Source organism: Temnothorax longispinosus, chromosome 8, assembly GCF_030848805.1.
Source record: "Temnothorax longispinosus isolate EJ_2023e chromosome 8, Tlon_JGU_v1, whole genome shotgun sequence".
NCBI lineage: Eukaryota > Metazoa > Arthropoda > Insecta > Hymenoptera > Formicidae > Temnothorax > Temnothorax longispinosus.
In genome coordinates, this window is record NC_092365.1 from 4,306,129 (window position 1) to 4,331,142 (window position 25,014).

General features: G+C 40.9%; 1 protein-coding gene and 1 long non-coding RNA gene across 5 annotated transcripts in view; one reads left to right on the forward strand and one right to left on the reverse strand.

Annotated features, from left to right (window-relative positions):
* The window catches only part of Scgdelta (sarcoglycan delta), a 238,950-nt gene that overhangs the window by 8,479 nt on the left and 205,457 nt on the right, over nucleotides 1-25,014 (reverse strand). For all 4 annotated transcript variants that reach the window (XM_071785779.1, XM_071785780.1, XM_071785782.1 and 1 more), the window contains 3 exons: nucleotides 14,267-14,549; nucleotides 1,646-1,835; nucleotides 1,184-1,376 (listed from right to left, as the gene is read on the reverse strand). In XM_071785779.1, the coding sequence (XP_071641880.1) occupies nucleotides 1,184-1,376; nucleotides 1,646-1,835; nucleotides 14,267-14,549 (666 nt within the window). The remainder of the gene's footprint in view (nucleotides 1-1,183; nucleotides 1,377-1,645; nucleotides 1,836-14,266; nucleotides 14,550-25,014) is intronic.
* Nucleotides 1-25,014, forward strand: part of LOC139817578 (uncharacterized) — a 185,019-nt gene that overhangs the window by 6,091 nt on the left and 153,914 nt on the right. The gene's annotated exons all lie outside the window — the stretch shown is intronic.

Below are 25,014 nucleotides of genomic sequence, written 5' to 3' on the forward strand. Positions count from 1 at the left end.
AGAGTAATATCTGTATTGACTCTCGCGGCCCCGAAGTCGAACTAGTCGAACTCGAGCAATAATCGATTCTCCGTGCGGAGGAGATGGTCCACGCGCTCGTTCGTCTCCTCCCGGTTCTCCGCGAAGCTGCTCTTTTACCGCTCTACTCCGCCACCTTATCCCCCTCCTCCTCCCCCGCACACACACACACACACATAACACATACACAGTCACCTTACCGCGGTTCGATTTCTGTCTCTGTTCATCCTACCTCTTGGTGAACTCGTAGGATCCGCGGTATTTCATATCTGGCGCAAATCCAATCCTATGAATATAATTTTCCGCGCGAGCAAAGTTTTATTGTAATCGTAAATCCGTCTGTAAATTGCCCGGCGCTATCAATAACCGCGGTGCGGCGGCGGTACAACTCCGTTTTGTCCCCCTCTTTGCTATCTTTCCAACCCCATTCGCGGACTACGATTTCTCGTCGTAATAGACCGAGGTGCTCGGTGAGAGATGAGGATGAAGACGGGAGGGGGGGCAGAAGGGTTAAGGGATTGTATGAACTTATTCGGGCCGAAAGTGTGATGATTGAAGGTGCGGCTGAGAGGGAGTTGACGTTTCCGAAATGACTTGTTCGCGAAGAAACGAAACACCGTTGCAACGCAATATTATTCGGTCGTACGATCGAGGACGATCGATTGATCCCATTTACTCGGCGTCTTTATTATTAGTTTGTCTGCCGAGATGGACTACTTCCTAAATATAAATGCGCTTTTATCCTCGACCTATAAACTTCACGTATCTCGCGGAATTTGCCAAAAAAACTGATTACTGATTGATGATCATATCCGAGTTTAACAAATTATTTTTGCAACTGCTCGATTTGAACGATAATACGGTTGCTACACGATTCGATTCATCTGACTGTATATTCGTGTAATTACTACTTGCTGCATGATATAATTATGTGTACGGGCGTTTATATTGAATTTCAATGAAATTGTTGATACGAACATTAATGAAGGCAAATAATGCATGATATTTGGAAACAATATCGAGAAATCGTCTATTTGTAGATAACAATATCAGGATAATTGGATAGTTCGTATGGGGAAATCTATCTCACGACGCTTTCTCGATTGCACAAAATTAAATATCCTGTATGCGTAATACGCTGTTAAAATATTTGTAATATATTTACTTAAGACCACGTCCCGATTCGCCTCTGACCAGCGGAGTCTGCACGCTCCCTTGAAAAACGGCACCACCGTCGCCGGTCACCCTTAACATTTCCGCTCCCACGATAACCTGTTCCTTGTCCGCGGAAAAGAGCACTCCCCCTCGTGGATCGGTTATTCGAAAACCTCTGGACACACAGTCGACGCGATCCTCCCCTGAAAGCAAAATTTAATCGGATATTCTCAATGATTTTAAATCTGAAATATATTAGTAATTATATAACACAACAAATTTTATATTATTATATACATGTAATTCAATTTAGAATATTTTTCATGAAGATAGATTTTCGTTGTACGTGTATGGTTTTAAATTAGGCCGTTTACATAATTTTATTTCTCTCCTTGGGAAATTAAAATTACCTCTCGACATCGGGCTGTATGAAAAATGCAGGCTGCTGTATGCGACCATTAATATAACTTACCAACTGTTAATCGCGCGAGAAGCCGACCATCGTGAGATCTCGCCGAGGCCGTAAAATTACTCCATGATTCCAGCACTAAGTTTTTGCCCCTCCGAGATCTCAGGCTGGAGGCCACGAGGGCGTCTAACACGGCAGCTTGACCTCTTAGCTCGATTCCCCCAGGCACCACTTTTAGGGAGCCGATACCTTCCTGAAAGAAAAGGAAATGACTGTCAGGACAGTGGGGGCGAACCGTCGAAACTTTCTAGGCTGCGGCTATAACGTTCAATAAAAATAGAGCAGTGGCCTCGCCACGATTTATTGCACTCTTGTACACCCATTCTATTTTCTATCAAATTGACAGCTGATTCAGGCTTTCTGTTTCCAATAAATTCTATTTTGCCAGTCGCCAAAATACAATACAATTCCTGTAACGATCTGTCAATTGAATTTCCGATTTATATCGGAATACGTTTTCTAAGGAAAAAAACAAGCATTAAATTACGCGTGGAAATTATCGTCGATATTAAGATAGGGGGGGTGATAGTACAGCCAGCATTAAACCGAGTTTAAGATGCTTCCCGCGGGCGCGCTGTATCGTCGCAGGCAAAGCCGGAATTTATTAAAATCGGGACCGCACGTCGGGAAGCCGCGCAATATCGATATCTTCGAGATCGAGGGAACGCGCCGTCGTGCTCGTAAAATAAAATAATATACTCCATTACTGCGTTGAGTTTCAGCGTGGCGGTATTAAGTATCGACGGCGCGCCCGCCATTATTGCCACTTCAGACGTTTGAATTATAAATGCGATGAGCTACGTGCGAGTTACGCGCGGTGATCCATTGTGCCCGTACGTTTGAAATATCTGCTGTAATATCCGAAACAGTGGCGTAAGCAGAATTTTATTTTAGCTTGGTATCTCTCTTTCTCCCCTTTTCATTCTTTGTTTCCGTCTCGTTCATCGACCACCCACAGGGTGTATCGAGCGAAGAAGAGTGGACGGCCAGGGTCGAGAGAAAAAGAGAAACGCACTATAAAGTAGACACATTGCGCGTTTGCATTCATCTCGTAAACTTTGGGTAGTCTCCCACCTGGGACTTATCTCGAGTGCAATTTGGCGTTTATGAAACAATCTTACCGCGTATAATTGCGATCGAACCTTGCCCTCGACGGTGCTAAAGGATGTATGTCTGATCGAAAGGGTGAAAATGCCTATATTTCTTTCCAAGATAATCTTAAGTTTTACTTAATGAAGAAAATATACGGATGTATCTGTAAAAGAGAGTTTTCGGGAAAATTAGAAAAAGTAGAAAAAATTGAAACTAAAGCCGCGTTTTTTCGTAAAAATATTTTCCATCTTTATAAACGTAGTAGTTGAGAATGAAATTCGTGTAGAGTCTACTCGCGCGCGTCAATATGCGCACGAAAATGGATTGTGCATCGCTCTTTAATCTTTTGTCCATGATATGAGCATAGTTCGACGTAACAAAGACTGCCAATCACATTCCTCATATCAACACGAATGCGACGCATTTTAATATCGCTTAGCAGAGCATGCCCTCGCGTATCCGCGGAAAGGCCGTAAATTGCAACGTGAAACAGAGTTTGAAACAGAGACCTCGTTTGGCAAATCTCCCGATCGTCGTCCTCTCCATCGTCGTTGAATACTTTCCTTAAAATACCGTTGCGATAAAACAGCTCGTTCTTCGTGTTACCGTCCCACATTGGTTTCCGATGATTGGCCGCTGGGTCGAAAGCAATCGCCACGCTCTGTCCACTTTATTATTACAATTGTAGGGAAAAGAAGGACGCTAGTCCAGATACACGGTCTGCCCGAACTGGTTTAACTTTCGATCCAGGATACCATTTCATTCGGGTTTTTTTTTCCTGACCGGACATTGCGCGCTGACCGAGTCCGAACATTTGCCGAATGTGGCGCGGCAATTTGATACGCGGCGAAACGATAAGGACAATTTCCCCCATTAAACGAAATATGAAAAGCTGAACAAGCGGACAGAGATAAACTTTATTATCGCAAATATAGCGATATCTAATTGAAATTTGATCTTGACTTTATAGGTACATATTTTAGGAGAAACTCAAAGTCATATCAATTTCGCATGAATAGGATAAAATCGTACTCAGATAATCGAGATTCTTACAGTAATACTTTTAAAATAAAACCAATTTTCGTCTTAAATTGTAGGGGATCTTTTATTTATATTTTGTCAGTTTAGAAAGTTACTATAAGTAGGTACAGATATCCGAGTTCAAATTCCTACATGCCAATAATGCTTTTATGATTAAATAAATCGTAAATGTCAAACATACATTTCAATTATTTTATATTTTAATCCTTCACATGAATGAAGATAAATTTATTATTTTCCAATATAAAAATGTGCGACGAATATTGGTGACAAAATTAAATTATTATTCCGTATAGACAATCACGACAGTGGACGAGTGAATAAACTTTGCATATATATCCGATTGCTTTCATACTTGTATTATTTCGCTGGTATTATTAGCATTATCATCGCGTCTTTGTTAACCGATCCAAATATATATGCAAACTCGCCATTGCGCCGCCATAAGCGTTGCCGTTCTAAGGGAAATGACCAGTCGCCAGATTTCGCCAAGTACCGGTTGCGCGATCGCGGTTTAAATACTCGGTCATGGAGTTTCCCAACATCACTTTGGATGTACGTAGTTACGATCGGCGACGAGGGATCGGCGGGCGGAAAGGGAGATCTCGAGCCACCGGCACTCGATTAGCCAAATCGTTCGGAAAACGATACGATCTCTTTGCCCTCTACTTAACCGTAACCGTAAACCCCAATAGCGTCCGCGCAGAGCGAGCGAGAGCGTGAGGAAGAAATAGAGGGAGACACGATCATACGGGAAGAATGAGAACGAGAAGAAACTCTTCGAGAGATACGGGAACGAGCGAGAAAGAAAGACGAGGTACACAATAAAAAGAAAAAAGTGCGAGCGTGGGGAGAGCGAGCGGGGGAACGAGGAAGAAAGAAAGAAAGAAAGAAAAGAGAGAGAGAGAGAAAGGGAGGAAAAGGAGAGAGGAAGAAAGAGAAAGACAGGAAGGAGGAACCGCGGCTGCATCTGCTTTTTAGAATCGCCAGACGGTCTGGAGGAAACCACCGGAGTCGAGAAGATCGTCCAATCGCGGTGGTGAGAACGAGCGGCAGTAGTAAAAGTAATCTACCGTCAGACAGCTATCATTAAGTCCGAGGCTTTATACCCTTTTTATCTCGTTGTCTGTCGGCCGTTGATAAGGGGATTTAAGCGACAATAAAAAATATCGACCCTTAGCCCTCTCTCGCTGCGCGATCGGGCGCGTGCCTTTTCCCATCTCTCTATATACCGATCGCATAGTTTTTCCGGGGGGGAAAAAAAAGAAAAATTCGTGCAATTAACAGGTTGAATTTCTAGTGGCCGAATCGAGCCGAACCGTATTACCTTCGTATTGGCGCGATTGGCTGCCGTCGCGAGCATCAAGTATTTATCGTGTCGAAAAAATTGCGGATTCACTCTCGGCGGCGGAAATTGCGCGGTGTGACCGATTAACAGATTTCCGGGCGCGTCGAAATCAATCAGCGCGACGAATTTATATATTTTCGCTTGCTCACGAAAAAACTATCTGCGTCGCGTTATTATCTCGTGCGCTCCGAATTGCTCAGCGTACATGTCGAGACGCGTGATTTGCGCGACGGGGGTGAGCCAGGGGCGGGTGGTGGCGTTTGTCGGTGCATGTAATGAAATCCAAATAACACCCCTAGTAAGCGTATATCATCGTAACGACGCCTCGGCTCGACGTTACTCGGCTGGTCGCCTCGTTCATAAATTAATGTAAAGCGCGTCATATTTACAAGGATTACAAAAGCGTTCCATTCTCGCGCCCCGCTTGCTCTAATCGCGGTTGCTTTTCCGCCGCTCCTTTGTCGAGATGAGCTTTATCCGAGATAAAACTATTAAATATTTTATTATTCATATTATTCATAAATTTTTCTAGATTATGACGCTGTGAATATATTTCCTATTTTTATCCCTATTTTTGTTAACGTATCTTTTTGCTTTCAAAACCAATATCGTTATATAATTTATCATTGCCCAAATTTCTATCATAACTTTCTTTTGCTTGACCAAACAGTAGATGAATGAGAATTTGAAAATAGAAAAGACGGATATATCTGAGAAAACCGCTTGTAGAGTACTACTATAATATTTTGTTTCGTAAATATTTAAAACTGTTCCTTTTTTAAATAACTGAGAGTTGACACGATATCAATTTTTATGATTACTTATTTTAAAAAAATACGAGTAACAAGGGAAAGTGCAGAGCTTTGAGAACCAAACGCGGTTAGTTGTGCGTGAGTTAATGCTCTATGTAATAATATGTATTAAATTATTAATTAAATGTTACATTAATTCACGTACAACTGTCCGCGTGTGACTCTCAAAGCCCACTTTTCCCTGTTATTAGTTAATTTTAATATCGAGAGTCTTTAGTTAATTAATTATTATTTGTAAAAAAAAATAGGAAACTTTCTATCAGTATTATAATTAGAACATTATTTTATATCAGCGTTAAGATATTTATTATCGCTTTATTTTTTAACATTAAGTGGGTCGTAATATTCTTGTATTTTCAGTCAAGTTTGTTTCGTAAAAATCTCTTTCGAAGTGAGACACATTTGGATATACTCAATTTATTATTTAAATTCCGCCGAGAAAAGCAACAGCGAAAATCCAAGAATATATTTTCTAAATTGTTTTAACATAAATCTACATCCGTATGAAATTCGCTCCAAGGCGCAGTCAGATTTTAACCGCAATGAATTTCGTTCCTGCAGATGAATAGAAGTCGCTGCATTGAACGCGCGCGTCACGTCACTTTGGCGAACCGATACGCGTGCCACATCTCATTTCGTGGAAGTCGAAAATAGCATTCAGGAAATGAAATGCGCCAGCTCTTAGCTACGTATACTCTACAGCTTCCAAAATTTATTTATTTTTCCTTTTTATTGAAACTAATTTTATTAGAACTGATTCTAAATAGCTAACAAAGGCTCATAAACGTGTAATTAGTTATCTGCGGTATCGCATCTCCTGCTTTAAATTATAACGCAATTGCTGGAAGTTGCTATCAAAAATAATAATTGTTAGATCTCTGTGTGTACAGAGCGAGGAGCATATAGCATTCGCGTGAGTTTGCACGACCGCACCGTTGATGGGTTAACCCACATGTACGTATACTTTCCATGACGAGCAGCCGTATGTTTCGCCTTCTCACATGTATACATTACGTACGTCGCGGTCCGCGCTGCCTGTGATTACACATATGCACGTGTGCCAGTACGTGCGGCCGCGCTAATGCACCTCACGTAATTATCCCGAGCTGGACGACGCTGGGTAGTCTCTCGCCTAACTTCTGTGCCGCGCCGCGAGTAATCCGACTCTGAAACCCTGTCACCGCCTCTTCCTCGAGGGGATCCTCGATGAGATCCCCTCACCGGCCATAACCGAATCCAGTCCAATCCGGCTGCCACTTTCCACCCCGTCGCGTCCTCCTTGCACCCGCGACATCGCAATTTCGTGTTATTTTACCGCGCGGCGCGCGCGAGGATTAAATCGCGGACTTCCCCGCCTGATGCGCCTCGCAGCAGAAGATTAACTTGCTCGTCTCGGCGATGACTTCGCCCAGCTCATCATCGACGAATCGACAGGAGGATTACTCGTTGGTCGAAGTATATCGGTCCGGAAGTAAATTCGGGCATCGACAACGCGTCAACGGTTATATATTTGCCGATTTTTTCGAATAATTGGTTTCTCTTTCGGTACGCTGCACATAAAAGAAAATACAATTGCAATCGATATTAAAAAAAAAATGAAATCGAGGACTCTCCTTCTCTTTCTCTGTCTCACAATTGAGTTAAATATCGACTGATTTTTAACTGCATTTATTCGCGCAATAAATGTTAATAGGGAGAGATAATAACGGTATAACAAGTACAGAAAATCATGTCGCGTAACGAACCATTGCAAAATTTCCTATTCAGATTATTTTTTTGCCTAAGGTAATGAGCAAGAGATCCAATGCGCAGTAGAAGGACTGTTTTATTTATAAAAATATATATATACACATACGTATATATATATTCTTTTTATGATAATGGTAACAATTATATAAAGGGGATTCCGGAGATGAGACACCCTCGAGGCATCATTAATGCTGGCGCGCACTCGTCTCTCTCCTCCGGAATCCTCTCTTATAATATTCCAGTCGTTCCTGAGCGAGTCGCCTCCACCTCCTCTCGAATCGCACCACTTTTTTTTCAGTTTCGATATAAAAATTTATTGTATTTTGCCTCCTCTTATTAACGTTTCGCTACTGAGGTGTAGCATTCCGGTATAGAAACCGTCGTAGCTTCCCCGTGCACGGACTCCGGGTCAGCCAGCGAGTGCATGTCGCACCACACACATTTCCATGGATTATGCAATACCGAAGAGGAAGCGGGGAGAAAAGGGGGAACCTATAACCCCAATCTGGCATGTGACGTAGGGCTGCGGGATCGGCGGTTCAAAATGGGAAATCGATAAAAACGCCGCGACGGCTGGCGTAATGCGACTGCCGAATTTAAATCTTCGCCACGGCAATTTTTGTGGGACAAATATCGTTTTGTTGACTTTTGGCTCGCGACGAGCGCGACCTCGGCCGCGATCGGCGATATGGAAAACGGAGTTACGACGATAGTAAAACGAGATCTAAATTTATAGTTTATTGCAACTGATTTAAACGGATATACGTGGAATAGATCGTTTTGTAAAAATAGATGTGTCTGTCTTGTAAATTAGATTTTTCGCGATTTGTTCTACTTATTCCGCGATACACCCAAACTAACAATTGTTAGATTCTTGTGGAGATGTTTTTTCACACATTTCCGAGTGCATGCCAATTTAAATGGAACAAATGAAACTCGTGTCATTTAAAAGCTTGAAACAAAAAGCGAAGATGATCAATAAAAGCAATTATTTAAGAGAACATCAATTGATGAAATATGGATCCTTCACAAGAGATTCGTAGGAGGGTCTCCCGTGGCTTGGCGCGAAATCCCTGGAAACAATAAACTTGTCTGTTCGGTCTTCCACGCGAACCAACCTATAACCGCCACCACTAACGTACTACGGCACTGCTATACGTTCAAAATTCATGGCGCTATACCCGCTATATTGCACTTGCACTTGGTGGCTTGGTGCTATAATGGATATCCTTTAATACTAACACGTTGTATATATGTAACGTATATAGGGTGACCACTCGCGCTTTCACATACACAAAATATTCGCGTTACGAATTTTTGCCGAAAATCTTTTAGCTGCATAAACGGTAATCATTATTATTTCTATTTTTATTCCTTGTTCTAAAATAAAAATGTGCAACAAAATATGCCGTAAAATAGAATTATGATAATATTTAATCTGATCATTTATGCACATTTAATTTATGTACATTTATTAATTTTGCAATGCAAGAACTTTCTATATTTATTCATTCATGTAAATGTATTAATGAGAATATTATAGGGGCACGTATTATATTATAGATTATATTATACGTATTGATCATCAATATTAATTATAAACTCTATCTGACTTCAAGAATATTAAATATAATTTATTGAAAGAATGTCGATTAAATTTTTAGTGTATTTTCTAATAAAAATCGCTAATTTGATTTCGAAATAATCGGAATGCAATTACTCTATTATTTTAAAATTTTTGCAGAATGCTATAATAATAAAAATCTTTTCTCATTTATTTTACTACATATATATCTTCTATCTCAAAACTATGAGATTAAAATTAATCCTAGGTTAATATCTTTGCAGAAACATGATTTTCCCGGCTATATAAAAATTCTCTTTTACTTTAGCTTTTACAATTTTTTTTCCTATTTATGGTTCCAAAATGAAACTTATATAGCTCGCTTAAGTAGATTCTGATGTTTCGATTAAAAAAGAAGGTAAAAAAATACTTATGTTTGCCTGAGATATGACTCTCAGACTCATGGTACTAACGATATAGATAAAAAATAATTATAGTAACCTAGAGTTAAAAACAAATGTCAACTTTACGCGGCAAATTAATGAAAACATACGTGAACGTACATGGCTTGAGTGGCCAAGTATTCATTTCGAGACACGGATTTCAATTGATTCTGTATGTAAGGGCTCCTGCGAAAGGAGCCACCTTGTATGGATGTGGAGGGCGCGTGTGCAATATGTATCTTCGTAGAGGATGTAGGAAGGAATGTATACAGGTGAATTCTCTATGGATACAAGGGTTATAGAGGGTAAGGTCCCGCAAGCGATATTAGGTGGAAGGGGCATCTGTTCGCTATGGCCATGTATGTAAGCCGTTAGTGCCAATATAGTGTCTGTATATCGCTCCGTCCGACATAACGTTTCAGGGTGTATTATATATTGTCCGTAATCGAAGATCTCTCTTAAGACCTCTCCACTTGATAGGAATCCCGAAAGGAACCCGAAATATTGATACTCCCGAACGACAAAGTGCCTCGTAGGGAAAATCTTTTCGTACCCGTCGTAAAAATGCAAACATAATCGATAAGAGTGTACTGTACCCAAATGCGGTACAGTAGCCGAAGATTGCAAATAAAAACGCGGCGATACGTAACGTGCAAACGCGAAGGAATATTAAAAATTGATGAAGTAAAACCTCGGATGGTGTAAAACGTAAATGATAAATGAAGGAAGTTTCTCAAATTATAAGAAGCTTAGCCGTCGAGATACTTAAAGTTGCGAAAAGATATCAGACGTTTAATTTTCCACTAGAAAAGAAAATTGATTCCAACTTCGTCGAGGGAAGACTATTTGAGGGAAAGCGCGCCTCCGAGATCGTTTCGTACGATCTCACGAATGAATATGTTGGGGAAATCGTTAGCCATACATGTAACTATTAACCGGTAACATCGATCGCGGCGGAACCAAACTTCATTAATAAAGCGCACCGATCGAGGAGCTCTTAATTAATTCCGCCGGGGCGAAAGTTTCACAGTTACGAGGGGGCGCGCAACGAGCGAGACGGTTTTCTTAATTGAGAAAAATGATTTAATTTCTTCGCGATATCGTTTGCGGCGGCGGCGGCGGCGGAGGACGAGCAGAAGGAGAACGTCGATCTCGGGGTTGGCCGAGACGGGATAACTCGAGAGTGAAAAGAGGTAGTGGAAGGCAGACCGAGACTCTCATCAAATATGAATGGTCGGGGTGGATGGATGGATAAAGATGGGGGGAGAAGTACGGTGAGCATGAAATATTTCCCGGTCCGGGAGTGCATCGCGGCTTTCACTCGCCTAGGAACACCTCGCGTAGGAGCGGAAAACTTCTAGAATGGGTATCAACCGAGTTCCGAGGAGTTCCAGGCTCCCAATTCTACGTAACACCCCGTGACTCGTGGTGTTTCAGCGGCGCTTGTAGCCACCGTGATGTCGGTTTTTACACGTCATAATGGATACGTATTGCCGAAAACTGCATTTACCTTTTTCGCGATGTGCGCATAATACACATGAAATTCCACGGAAAGGTAGGAAAACCAGATGGAGAAATAAAATTTACAAATCTACTTAATTCGCCGAGACACACTTTAATTTTCAGTTTTGATTAGCAATTTAATTATTAACGCAGCGTTATTAAAATATTACTCTTTGAAATTTGTCCCCGTATAGCATCTGTGAAAGAAGTTCCAGTTGAAATAGTTCCAAGGCACTTTGTATGACGCTGTAAAATATCGTCGTGTAATTTATGTCATCTCCGGTTGTTCTGTTGAACGTGTCGTTTCCACCAGCGTTGTATTCACGTCGCGACTATTGTGTTAAAAAATACAAGAGTATCTTAGTTTCGGATATTCTCTTCCAGTCCTCCCATTTTCTTTGCACGCGGTATGAAAAGCGCGAAATTTAACAAGTGTATACTTTATTCGTTTCATTTCATGTCCATGTCTTTCATGTAAAAGATGACACATTTTAAAACCATCAAAAATACTTCGGATAAAATTTGTATAATCATGCATATCAGTTAATATTCAAAATGTTGTACTATTAAAATTGGTGCCACGTCTTCTACGAATTGTAGAAGATTCTCTCCAAAATAGGTTTAAGTCTAAACTGCGCGAAAATGGTACACGGCGATAGGCATTACGTTTTATGCAGTTTGATTTATCTGGTCAATCCGTTTATGCCATCCATCTTTCACACATAAAATTTTATATACATTGCGTCACAAGATTATATGTCCTTACGCTCTCACGGAGTGCACGGAGTAGATGAAATTTTCGCGCATAAGTCGTATATTTATGTGCCACAGCTACTCGATTCGCGGACTCATCGACGAATTTTACATCCGACTTTTTGGAGATATGTCAGTTATTCACATCGATTCCCGAACTTCTCGCCGTGAATCGAAATCCTCATAAATCGTCGATCGCAGCGGCCGCGCGCAATAATTAACGCGCCCGAACTCCTAATTGATTGTCTCGCTGATTTACCGAGTCGCACAATTAATCGGACATGAGTTATCGGTGTGAGTATCGGCCGATAAACGAGAGTTTAATTACCGCTACTAATTACGACTTACGACAGATGAAGAAGGGAGAAAGAGGGAGAGAGCGACATACTAGCCCGAGAAGTTTTCGGCGCGAATCGGCAAATCGAGCGGTATTAACGGGACTGAAGGATGCCTGGAGAAAAAGAGAGAAACAGAGAAAAGAAGAGCCGGAGAAAAACCGGATGGGAGATCAAATGAGAGAATCACTGTGAGAGGATGGGACGTGGGACGGGGATGGGAGAGCGGTAAGGGATTGTCGATCGTACAAGGAATGGAAGCGGAATAAAACGGAAAAGATAGCAGAAAGAGAAAGAAAGAAAAACAGAAAGAGAGATAAAGAGGTAGGCAGAGAGCAGAGAGAGAGAGAGAGAGAGAGAGAGAGAGAGGGAGAGAGGAGAGGAAAGGAGAGAATTGGAAGGGTGACGAGGGATGGGAAAGAAGTGGCAGAGACTTACATTTCCCACGGGGTATCCCTGCTGCTCTCGGGCTCCTTACTTACGGATTGATACTCAATTTCCACCGAGTTTAGCCCCCATCGAGGGATCATTGCGCCAGATCGCGGGAGCTCCTTTCGATTTCGAATAAATTCGATAATGGCGAATAGGTAGATGCAGTTGGGCGGGGGGCGCGAGAGGAGGATACGAGGGTTGGAGAGTCTCGCAATCGTTTTTGCCTTAATCGAGCGGACTAGGCGCCAGCTAAGCGTCCACGAATCCCAATGCCATTGTTGCATCCGCTCGAATACGTAGGAATGACGATTTGCAGGAGCGAAAACGCCAGTATTGGGCGATAAAGTGGATTGAAAGGATTCATGCGAATCTGTGGTCTTTGCGCGTAACTTGAATCGGATGTGTTACAAGATTTTTCAAATTTTAAATGAACACTGCACTTCACAATCATCTTGTATAATACAATCAATTGTATAGATTTATACAATGAGATCCATTCTTCCAGTTTCCAATTTTAAATAAATTATACTGATGGAATAGAACAATTAATTTATTTGTTGCCGAGATGTTTAATGTTAAATACATAATTAACAAAAGAATCTCATTGTCAGCTAAAATTCATAATATCAAAATTAACACGTTACACACGATATATACGTATGAATTCTTGTTCGATCTGAAATCGCCAAACGTGTCCCACTAACTTAGGAAAGTCGTATCCTTTCGAGCGCCAGGACGCGCGCGACACAGACATTTACATCGAAACGACCTTTACATTACAGCCATTATCGCAATCAAGAAGTTGGTACGGGCCGCGTTTCTCCGGGATTGCGAAGAGCGAAGGAGAACGCTCGAACGCCGCCCCGACTTACTTACTAATGAACCCCGGTCGATTCCGGGGACGGGTAATTGTAACGCGTCCGAATTAAGTCCGGAGGAAGAAGAAGTATGAAGTGCAAACGACAATTTTCCACGACGAATATAGCAACGACGGCGCCGATGTAACAGTTCCGGCAATTACGGCGAATTAACCACATTATATTAACCACACTTCGCGCCTCGCATTAGTCGCATTCTCCTCGTCGCCGTCCTCAAAGTGATGTACCCCGATCGCACACCGCGCTTCGTACGATCCGACACCCTCGTCGAGGCCTGTTATTCGGGCTCAGGAACTCGTGCGAAACTAATTCCAAGCCGCAAGACGGAAGACGACTTTAATGACTGTCGAAAGTTACACACGTCCTTATGCAGATCAAACTTGGCGGAGACTCTAATCGGAAGGAATCATTCTGGACCGGAGTGCGTTTCGGCGTTTTCATAGTGCGCGACGTATATTATTTCTCATATTCTCCACATATTTATCAAGGGACTTACAAGACGTATGAAATTCTCGGATAGGCGAAATTTAGCTATCACATTTCTGCCTCCTCAATTTTTTTTTTATTAAAGAAACTATGAACAATGTTAGTGAACGTATGATCTCATAATAATGATTAACGATTCGTACGATAATAAGATCTCACTAATTTATGGAATATAATAATTAACTTACGGAACTAAATCCCATGACTTTAAGAAGCCAGACGGTGAGGGCGAGGTTGAGAATGACGATGACCATAAGGGTTAACACGAGAGAATAAAGACATTTTTTCCTCCAGCCGTAGACCCCTAATCTGAAGCCACTTTTACATGGCGTGGTACCGGAAGCGCGCTCCTCCAAGATAGAAGATGCCGTTCTCGAAGATGATCCCGCTGTTTGCCGTGCTCCACCGCGCCGACTTGCACTACTAGAAGTGCAGGGCTCGTCGGACCACCCTCCTTGGCCCCTGGACATCCTGAAAAATAAAAAAATAATCTAGGTTTAACATCAAGATGTACATCGAAAAATTTGTGTTCTTAACACTTCTGATTTTTCTCTAAAAAGGATTAATAATTAAATTAAATAAGTAATTAATTTACGCTGATCTGACTTTTGGAAGAAAAATTGATTTAGGATCCCCCGCAATTATAAGAAATTATGACAAGTGAATGTAACCTCTCGACGAATTAATTGAAAGCAATCTGTTTTTCCGATTAAGCAATTGAGAATTTATTCTGGATACTTTGTTTTTCACTCTCTCCCTATGAATACCTTTATGAACGTTTTCGTGCTACAAGCGATTTCACGCCGTAAATTGGCAGATTACGGTTACGAGATACAAACGAGATGCGTGTTATAGCTACAGGTCGTTACACCGTGCAGTTGCGAGCCATTAATAAGACTACAATTACGAGGCTGTTCTTTCTGCCGTGATCATTTATCAACGGTTTATACCTCATTCTTGAACACCGGCTGCGCGGAATTGTGTTCGGGGGAGGCGAAACGCGTCACGAAAGACAGATCTTCCGGTTTTTTCCTCCGTTCCAACAACGTGAGATACTTTATATCAGACGTGCACGGCCTGTAAAGATATAGACTCGCCGAAGATCATTTCGCGAAGTCTTCCCTCGAACTGATAATTTCGTCAAATCGCCACTATCGGCCGCGCGACTAACGGAAATTTTTTTACGGGAATCCCCAAGCTCTCTTATATTACAAATTAAATTATCGAGAAAAAAAAGATACGATTAATAGTCATATTCGTATATAACAATATTACAGCGGAAAAAATGCATTCAGGATATATTAAATTGATTATGCATTTGGAGGACATTTGCATATCAATGCAATTCATTTTCGTCGGCCGTCCCCCTCTTCGTATGTAACTATAACGATAAAATAAATCTGCTGACTTTTACAACATGACGAAATCAACATTACACCTTGAATCGCTCACGTACATCATATCGCGATCGTCCCTCGTATTAATTATAACGAGAAACTAGGTTCGTTGACTGTCAAAATGATAAATTCTTCTCACTTTAAGATTCTCTCTTTCACAAATTTATATTTTAATATCTTCTCGCATTAATGAAAAAAGATAGGTTTGCTAACTTTAATAAATCGATGTGACAGAACTTTTATATTTTAAATATTAATATATATCCACACAAAGATACTTTTTAAGTATAAATATATTTCATAGTTTTAAAGTTTTCAAACTGGCGACAAAATTATTTGTTACGTGCAACATCAACCGTTTAGAAGAATAATTTAATTATAATTTGTATAGATCAATCTTTAAACAAGCTTACGACATCATTAACTCGTTAAATCAGTCATGTATAGTGAAATAATAATAGCTCAGAAGCGAAGTAAGTTGATTACGATATAGAAGTTAATACGATTCTGCATTTTTATCGGATATGCGTCCGAAAAGAGAGAATCACGGAGACATAGAGACGGAATACGAAACAACGCGAACGAAAGGGAATGAGATAGAACGGGAACTTATGCAAAGCTGGCCGCAAAATGCCTGACGTAACTTTCCTACCTAATCCTAGAGTCGTAAGACTTTGGAGAGAAGGATCCTCCCCATTCTCGCTTTTCAAGTCCGCGAACCACCTTCCGCTTTTCTGCTTATCCGTTTTTATTATTTTCGTTACGGAATGAGAAGTGTTAGTACGAAGCTGAAAGAACAGTAGGGAGAAGAGAAGAGGAGGAAGAGGGAGAAGATCGGCAATGCTGCAAGGAGCGAGAGCTAAAATATTCAATGCCGACCTTCCATCCTCTTGTGGATAATTATGCCTCTCGCGGGTATAAAGAGCTCGGTAGCTCGAAATTAAAAGCACTGGAGATAAACCAGCGCGAGAAGAGCGGCACGCGGTCGCTGGCTATTCCAATTTCCCGACACGGTCGTGCGATTCTCGACCGAGCTGATCTCTTCTCGATAGCATTCTAGTAATTTTTTCCTATCAAGAGATACACTTGTTTCGCATTGATTTTGTACTTTTCGCTACGATTAGCAGTGGATATGTTATCTATTAATTAGTTCTCAATAATAAATTTATGACGGTTATGATTTATGCAATCTCTCGATCGTTAATCTCTAGATCGCTAGAGTTTATAATTTTTTGCGAGAGAAAATTTACTTTTTCGAGTAAAAAAATACAAGGAAACGATTTAACGTTGGGTTTATCTTGACATGAAATTCTCTCATTAGAACCGCCGTAAAAGTTACAAATGAATTTCGCGATATCGTAAATCCGACTTAAAGAAAAGAAGGAGACTAATCAGGTCATGTGCTCTTTTACACAACGAGTGAGGGAGCACCGAAAGTGTAAATTTATTTAACGCCCCTTGCATATCTTTCTTTTTAAGTGCCCGCGGGGGCGCAAAGAGGGTGGGGGATACAGCGCCAGAAAATGAGCATTATGAATTCAGGCTTCAAGGCACAATTATAACGCGGAAATATTTCATGGGCCATAAATAGCGCGTCGGACGTATGTTAAACGTACGCCGGAACTTTTGACGTAACGCTAAGTTAGCGCAGCGACCATTATTTCGCAGTCCGGAGCAGAAAATGCATTATAAGTTAAGGAATTACTACTGCTACGGTAATGCGCGGGGTAGCGTAAGAATTTTTCGAGAATTCGCGCTGCTCGCACGTGTGTGTTTCATCACGAATCGCTTTTCATACAATTTTGAAATCATCAACGAGATCTAAATCGAGTGTTAAGAATTGCTGCTTTAGCACGAGACATAATTATCAGACACTGACTCTTATTTCTTCAATTCGAAGGACGTGTTTCTGGGTGACATGAAGTGTGAAAGCCGGACAGCCACATACAGCGCGAAATATACGACGCGGAAATACGCACCACTAGACAGTTTACTTTCGACGACGAACAATGGCTAGCTTAATAAAATGTACGGTACGTACAATTACGGATATCATTTATTTCGCGCGGGTGACAACGATGGATTACAACGGCAACCGCAATTTAGATTCTTTGCTGCTGCGATCTCGGTGAGACTCGCCGCGCGGGATAGATTTATTTCCCGCTTTAAGCGCCTAAAAGCCCCTTCCCGGATGCAGATAGGGACGTTGAATGAATTAATCCATACCACATTTGGGTGGTTGTAAGAGTGTTTAAACGGGGGCGGGAGCCCCGGGGGCGGCGGTGGATGGAGGCCCGCTTGTACAGCAACCGTTGTTTAAATCGTAAGCCGAGCTTAAATTGTCTGCCATCCAATCCTAGGTTTGCGCTTGACTCAAGTTGCAGGCAGGTATAACTCGGCGTTATAACCGGCAGGAAGCATTATGGCCACCATTGTTCACTAATATCCCGCTTCCCGTGTTACCGAAGTTGTTTCTAGGACGCTGATGACAGCTCTTGCGCCGCGCGCACGGTTGCGGGACGCAACAAGCAATAATATGTGAAAGGCCAAGCACGTTGTTTTAATAAATAGAACTCGGTCACGTATAATTGCGACTTTTAAAACATTTTAATTTGTCTTAATGAAGCGCTAAAAGTAACATGAGATATATATATATTAAATGCGATGGAAAAATTAATATCAAATGTTAAATTTGCTTAATACAAACTTTTATACTCAATCTTCTTCTAAAAAAGAAAACTCTTATAATAAATTAAAAGTGATTGGAATTAAAAATGATTCTCACTTATTTACTCCAATTTCCGCTGATAATAGTATTTAGTCAGAGAAAATACAATTTTCTCTGATCTAATTAATTATTAAAAAGCCTTTAGCTAGATAAAAATAGAAGAAATAAAGTAATGAAACGAAAAATCGTTTCTTCTTTTACATTCTCATCAATAAAAATATGTCAAATATGTGGATGTCGAATGCGGTTGTTTGAATGAAAGCTAAATCCTTCTTTGAAAAGGCAAAGTAGATAGATGTATTTGTCGATGAATCCAAGTTCGATAGCCTAAGCCTACTCGACTCGAAATGTTGATCTCTCTGCAAGCTTCTTCGAACTAAGAGTGAATGCAAGCAGATTTGACTTTGCGACGATGACTGACAAGACGATTTTAGACATACGCGTATGAAAGGCAGAATCGAAATTTTTTGCAATTACGAGAAACGAGGAAATTATAATATATTTAGTAATTAATAAAATTCTTTCAATTATATCTTTGAAACTTTTTGTAACTCTTGGCAATTAAATTCATTAATATTTTTCTTTTATTTATGTTTAATAAATTAAACTCATGTTCATATTTCCATATGTAAACATATCGTCAATAAAAAATAATTTATTACAAATTGCTCATAGTTCTAGGAGGCATCTGATCTATTTTCTGCAACTTCTTTTCCAAATTTCATGCGTTCGTTGCGAAACAATCCATGTGTTTGAATTCCCAAACACCATAGAGCTAATGTACGCGGTTACACGCACAATAGCGCATACGGACACGACGGAACAGCCTGACATGACAGAGGACCTGCTTCTGCCACATCAAATCAAGACATCTCTCTACGCGGATCGGCGGATTATCCCTCTAGATAGGATTAAGATTCACGTAGCCGTTTGCGAGAACACAAGGGGCACGCAGATCGAGGGATATGTGCCGAAACGGACACGGTTAATTATTTTCTCGCAGCGTATCCGTGTCGAGAAGCCGCGGGTTTATCGGGTAGTTAGTCGATCACCGCACCCTTGCGGTCTTTTAGCAAGTGGGGGGTTTAATTGGACATTTCTACGAGGACGGTTTGACTTCTACATCGTTGATAATCCTCCCAGATGGCCGCGCCAAGCCCGCAAACTAAACACAGTTCAACCCGGATGGTCACTAATAGACTCGCTGCCGCCGAACACACCGCCTTTTTACGTTTGCACGCCCTCTTCTTCTCCCTCCTCTCTTATTCTTCGGCGTATTGCTTTTCCCATTCTTTTCTTCCGCTATTGCTCGGCAATTTCCATGAAAAATGTCGGAGGTGTATGGTTGCGTTATATATCGCAAGCGCCTTTGACTATATGACGACGTGACTATAGGGCGTACATCGCGGAAATTGCAAGCCCTTCCCATTAACCTTTCTGCCGACTCTTTTCGATTTTACCGCGCCACGCGGCTCATTGGAATAAAATTGAATCGGCGAACGTAGCGCGGCACAATGAGTCATTTCTTGCCTCGTGTCAAACAAAAGTGATTTCCTCAAGTGGCGCGTATTTCGCGTTTCAAGCGTCGTCATTATGTGCTACATTATATGAGCGCTACTTTCTTCTCGACGTGTTTTTGCGACTTGATAGGCGGTTATTTATTTTTTTCTCTTGTGCAGGGCATCATTTCATTTAATTATATAATATTGAATAATAGAAATGGACGATTTTAAAAATTTCCATAAACGTTGAGCGTTCCATCAGCACCAATGGACGGAGGACGGTTGGAAATTTCAAGCACCAACTCGACACGAAAGACAGAGAAACCGTACCCGAGATCGGATGGAAAAAGAGAGCGCAACGTTCTCGAATCAGGACATTAAAGATCCGGATATTTCCCGAGGGTCGCGCGAAACCTCTTAAGGGAGGTCAGTTATTGGCCGCGCAATTCAATCAAAAGATCAAACATCGAGGGCCCTCTTATACCCCTATACACATAGAGAATAACTCGGAAATCATCACGGCCGCCTCCTCTCTTGATCCGTCGTTATTTCCAAAACACGTTTTCACAAATTCGTGCCAAGTCGAAGGACAAATCACATTTCCGGGGAATTCCCTTCGAGGGAATGAAAGAAAATTGTTCGAGAAAAATCTCGCCTTTTTTCTTGCAGTCACGCGAATCTCGCAAATTCGCGAGCAGTTCGCAACTCGCGAGCGTTTCCACAAATTCCGCTTCGAAAATTCGGGATACCGGGCCGGACTGCGAGAAAAGTAATTGAAGTAACGGATTACGGGTTACCTACGGCTAATTAAAGCCGACACGGTGCGCGGCCGCGCATCGTAATGAAGCACGCGTGAGAGATTCCGCGGAGTACGTAATGTCGGTAATTTGCGCTCGCGGCGGCCATTAGCGGTGGTAATTTGCAACGAAAATAAATACTTTATTTCGTTTGCCGGCCTGCCTTCGCGCCACTTACCACGCAAAGCCGGGGACACGACGCGCGGTCAGCTCGCGTTAATAAATTTGACGCGCGAAAGGGCGAAAGCAGGAACGTTGCGCTTAATGCGCAGATAGGCATTTATGAGCTATAATCATTCGGGAATCATCGATTTATCGTTCAACGGCCGACGAAGTAAATTAAAAGAGCAGGTGCGCCGATTATTAACGCCCGTTACCGCGTCTCTCGCTGAATACAGTTAGCTGTGTGTGTGTCGTTAACATCAATCATCGTCATTGGCGTTTCACCCCCCAGTTACACGACGTTGATGAGACACGACACGGCATTAATACCGCGTAACATCTTGCGGGCGTTGTACGCACCTCGCCACGCTGCAAATCTATGCTCTCGAAATAATATCGCGGCTCGCTGTCGTGATATTTCTTACGTAGCTCGCAAATCCTATAACGACCAATATTTATCAATTATTTAGAAATAGAAGATCAGAAGGATTTACTTTTTGTCCGTATAGAATAATACAAAGTTGTTCAAAAAGTAAATATTTCATTTTTTTTCTTTGCATGATCGCATTTTATTCGCGTTGTATGGATCGGAAGTATTTTATTCCGGTAAAATAGGAAAAATTAAAATTATTGAATAATAGTTAATTGAAAAGTGTGAATTATCGATGATTAATACGAATTATCTCTTTCGTGAGTTTAATATCTTAAACGTCATCGCGATTTTTTTTCCATGTGAAGTTAAATCAAAAGAACTTTCAATTGTGTCTACGGATGCTATCGCTGTCCCAAGTAATCCCACATTAGCCTAGTTACCAGCAAAACGTTTCGAAGCCATCCAGTAGAAGAGTTTCCGGACGCCCCGCTTCTTCTCCCGTCGTTTTCTCTTCTTTCTCCCTCACTTTCTGGCTCCATTACACCCTCACTTTGGCTGCTTACCAGAATCACTTCGAGAGACTCCCGGTATTTTCGTACCGCTCCGGTTCAACAGTCTCAACGACCCTAGCCGCTACTCCTATTTTTCTGGTCGAGATAGAGTGGATATAAACAAAAGTCCGATAAAGATTTTAGTGCCACAAGCAATTTTAAACGACAGGGATTTATTTTTACATATCTAATCTCTCTCAGTTTCGCTTCACTTCCGTTCACTGTGTCAAAGGTAAGTATACAATTTTAAAGTAAAACTCTCTGAATATAAGTGATATGTCTTGTCAATTTTCAAATTACAAGAAAATACTTCTGTGATTTCGACACAATAAAAAAACATTTTGAATATTTGATTTATGAATCCTGTCACGTTAAAACGCGAAATACAAAATACCTGTCATCATACAAGTTATTTTTAATAGTTTAGTTGCGCAGAATGCCGCAATTTCGAGTAAATATTTGATGGATTAATTCATCCGCCACAGGTGAAAAATATTTGCTGGTGAAAGTTTAATCTCATGGCCACAGAAATAGTTAGATCATCCACGGAGAGTGGAGGAATGTTTAATGTTACCTACATAAAAATACACATGTATCGTTGTATTCCATGGTTTAAATCAAATAACCCCAATAGAATTTTTCTTTAATAAAACATGACTTTCTCCGTTGTTTTCGTGAATGTCGATAATGGTACTGATGGCTATCCGTATACATATTTCACCATTCAATGCCGTATGTACATATATTGCCCGCTATTTACGGGTAAAATTATTTTTAGCGTAAAATTTTAGCTCCAGGGCTCCATCGACGTACATTCTCCGGGTTATCTCGACGCACTTAATTATTTCGCGAGATTATCGCATTAGGTAGCATGCATTCAAGGCAGTAAGAGCATTAGTTCTCGTTCTTGTCTCGTTTATCCCCGACATGCGGGCGGACACTCTCGTTCTGGATGGCTCAAAATGACTTTACGTCGATAACGTTGACAGATCGAAAGATAATGAAAGCATTAATACTCTCCTTGGGGCTCCCACAGCTATCTATTCATCTATTTGCTTTCGTTAATATCAGCACATTTACATCTAGATAATACATACGCTATTAATCTACTCTTTTTCGATCTACGCTAATCATTGCTTGATAATATCAACCGTCGTGCTTATTTGAGAATTATCATTAAACGCGAAATACCAAAGCGAGGTTTGTAAAAGCATTATGTAAAATAGTAAGAAAAACAGTTTTTATTCGGCTAATCACATATCGATTCTGGTTAGAAAAAATATATAATCTTATTTATATAGTTTGTTAATTAAATACGCGTGCGAAATAAAATTATACATTTGCGCAACGAAATTTGCAGATACTTGAAAAAAATTCGTGAAGAAAACACGCGCTGGAGAAAAACAGAGCAAAGGCTATTGACGCAAGAACGGCACGTTTCTACGAGTCCGAGGAAATCGGTTTAGAAACCGGAAGGGAACCGCTTTGATCGCGTTACCGGCTCGATCTCACGGATTATAGTCGATCTCCTTCTCCCCTTTTTCGCTTTTTATCTCCTTTCCCATCTCTTATCCGTGTACGGTCTTCTCTCCAAACTCGATATTTCTACTTCAACCCTAACCTGGCTCAAGAAAACCCTCAGCTTGACTTACCTCGTAAAAGGATTTGCGGCAAATCTTCTTGAATTTGACTCGACTTTTTGTGCAATGAATATTAACACGAGCTTTTTAAATATCATCTACATTAATAAAGTCTATTTTAAATAATCTATAATTTACGTTAAAATCTAGATAAAATTTTAATTTTATGTATCCTGTATTTTTATGTATGTGTATATTAATATAAATTTTGTGTATATTTTGATTCTTCCAAATTTTTCGTATTATTATAATTTCGTAAAATTATAAATTGATAAAATTATACCATAAATTTTAACACAAATTATAGATTATCTGAAGCAGTCTGCAAAAATAAATTACAGTACATACTAAACTCGTTTTTATGTTATACAGAATGTTCACGCGCGCGTCATGAGTCTGATAGGAGAGAACATCTTATTTTTCGGGACGTGTTATTTTCTTATCACGAGAAAAAAGCGGCAGGAAATTTCGGGGACTATAGGTTGCAGGCGATATAATGAATTTTCGGCTCACGCTATATTTCTCACGGTGGGGACATTCGCGAAATCCCACTGTAGGCCATCTGTCTACAGCATTTGACAAACGAAAGGCAACGTCTCCGGGCGGAGACAGCAAGATATCTTCGCTGACTTTTGCCTTTGGTGTCGTTGACATTTCCCATCGGGCCAGCGGCTTGGCATTTCTACCCCAAGACCGCAAAGGCGCATCTTTGAACGAACGACCCCGACTCGACATTCACTTTATATGCGCGAGTGTATGCCGCTACTTGATACCCAACGCGCACCGAAACACACTGCGAATGTTGATATATACATATTGAAATAAAACAGATGACGCACTTCGTTGCGCATTAATATTCAAGTTCTTTTTCACAGAATTGAATTTAAAATATTTCCATTTAATTGATTTTTATCGCCGGAATTGATAGCGGAGGGATTGATAGCGAGGAATCATTATTTCGGAGGGGAATAAAATAAATCACACATCGAATTACTGATTTATGCGAATTCTCCGAGATAAATTATACAGATAAATTATGTCAGAAATAGCGAAGTCTCCAAAAGTTGACGAATTCATGATCTCTCTCGCGTATCGATATTTGTAATCAAAATATTTTCGCACTTATTGTGTACAGAACTCTGGCAGCTAACACACTTCGCGAGCCACACGTCCATCGCTTTACGGTCGATTTTAAATTCATTTGAAACGTGGAAATAAAAATCTCGCTCAACGCGCAGGTCGACCTCGTTCCTACCGCACGTTTTCTTCAGTACACCAAAATACGTGGAATGGAAAAACAGCAGAATATTTTTCATGCTACATGTCGATCAGAATAGGCATTTGTATTCATGCCGAGCTCGCAATATATATTTCCGAAATATTACTTCGGAGCGAAATATTGATTCTTGCCGCGAATATATAAGTTATCGCGAGATAGATATTAATCGTGGCTCTTTTTGTTATTTATATGCTTTCGCGTGAGATGATGATTAACTCATCCTCGAAGAATATTTCGCGTACGTCTGGATTCGCATACACTCGGAATCTCCATCGTAAACGCTATCTGAGCAAGTCTAATGGACAGTATATGGTCACGGCACATATGCACACGTATAAAGTTAAGAACGTTAGATAGGATATATGCGTGCACATAGCGGTAATAATTAAACTTCAGTACGGGCTTTGTGTAGCCGCGATGTAATGCATCCCGAAATCGTAGAACAGCATCAGTTCCGGCCGCGTATCGCGAGTTGTAGCTGCATGTCGGGCTATAAACCAACACGTA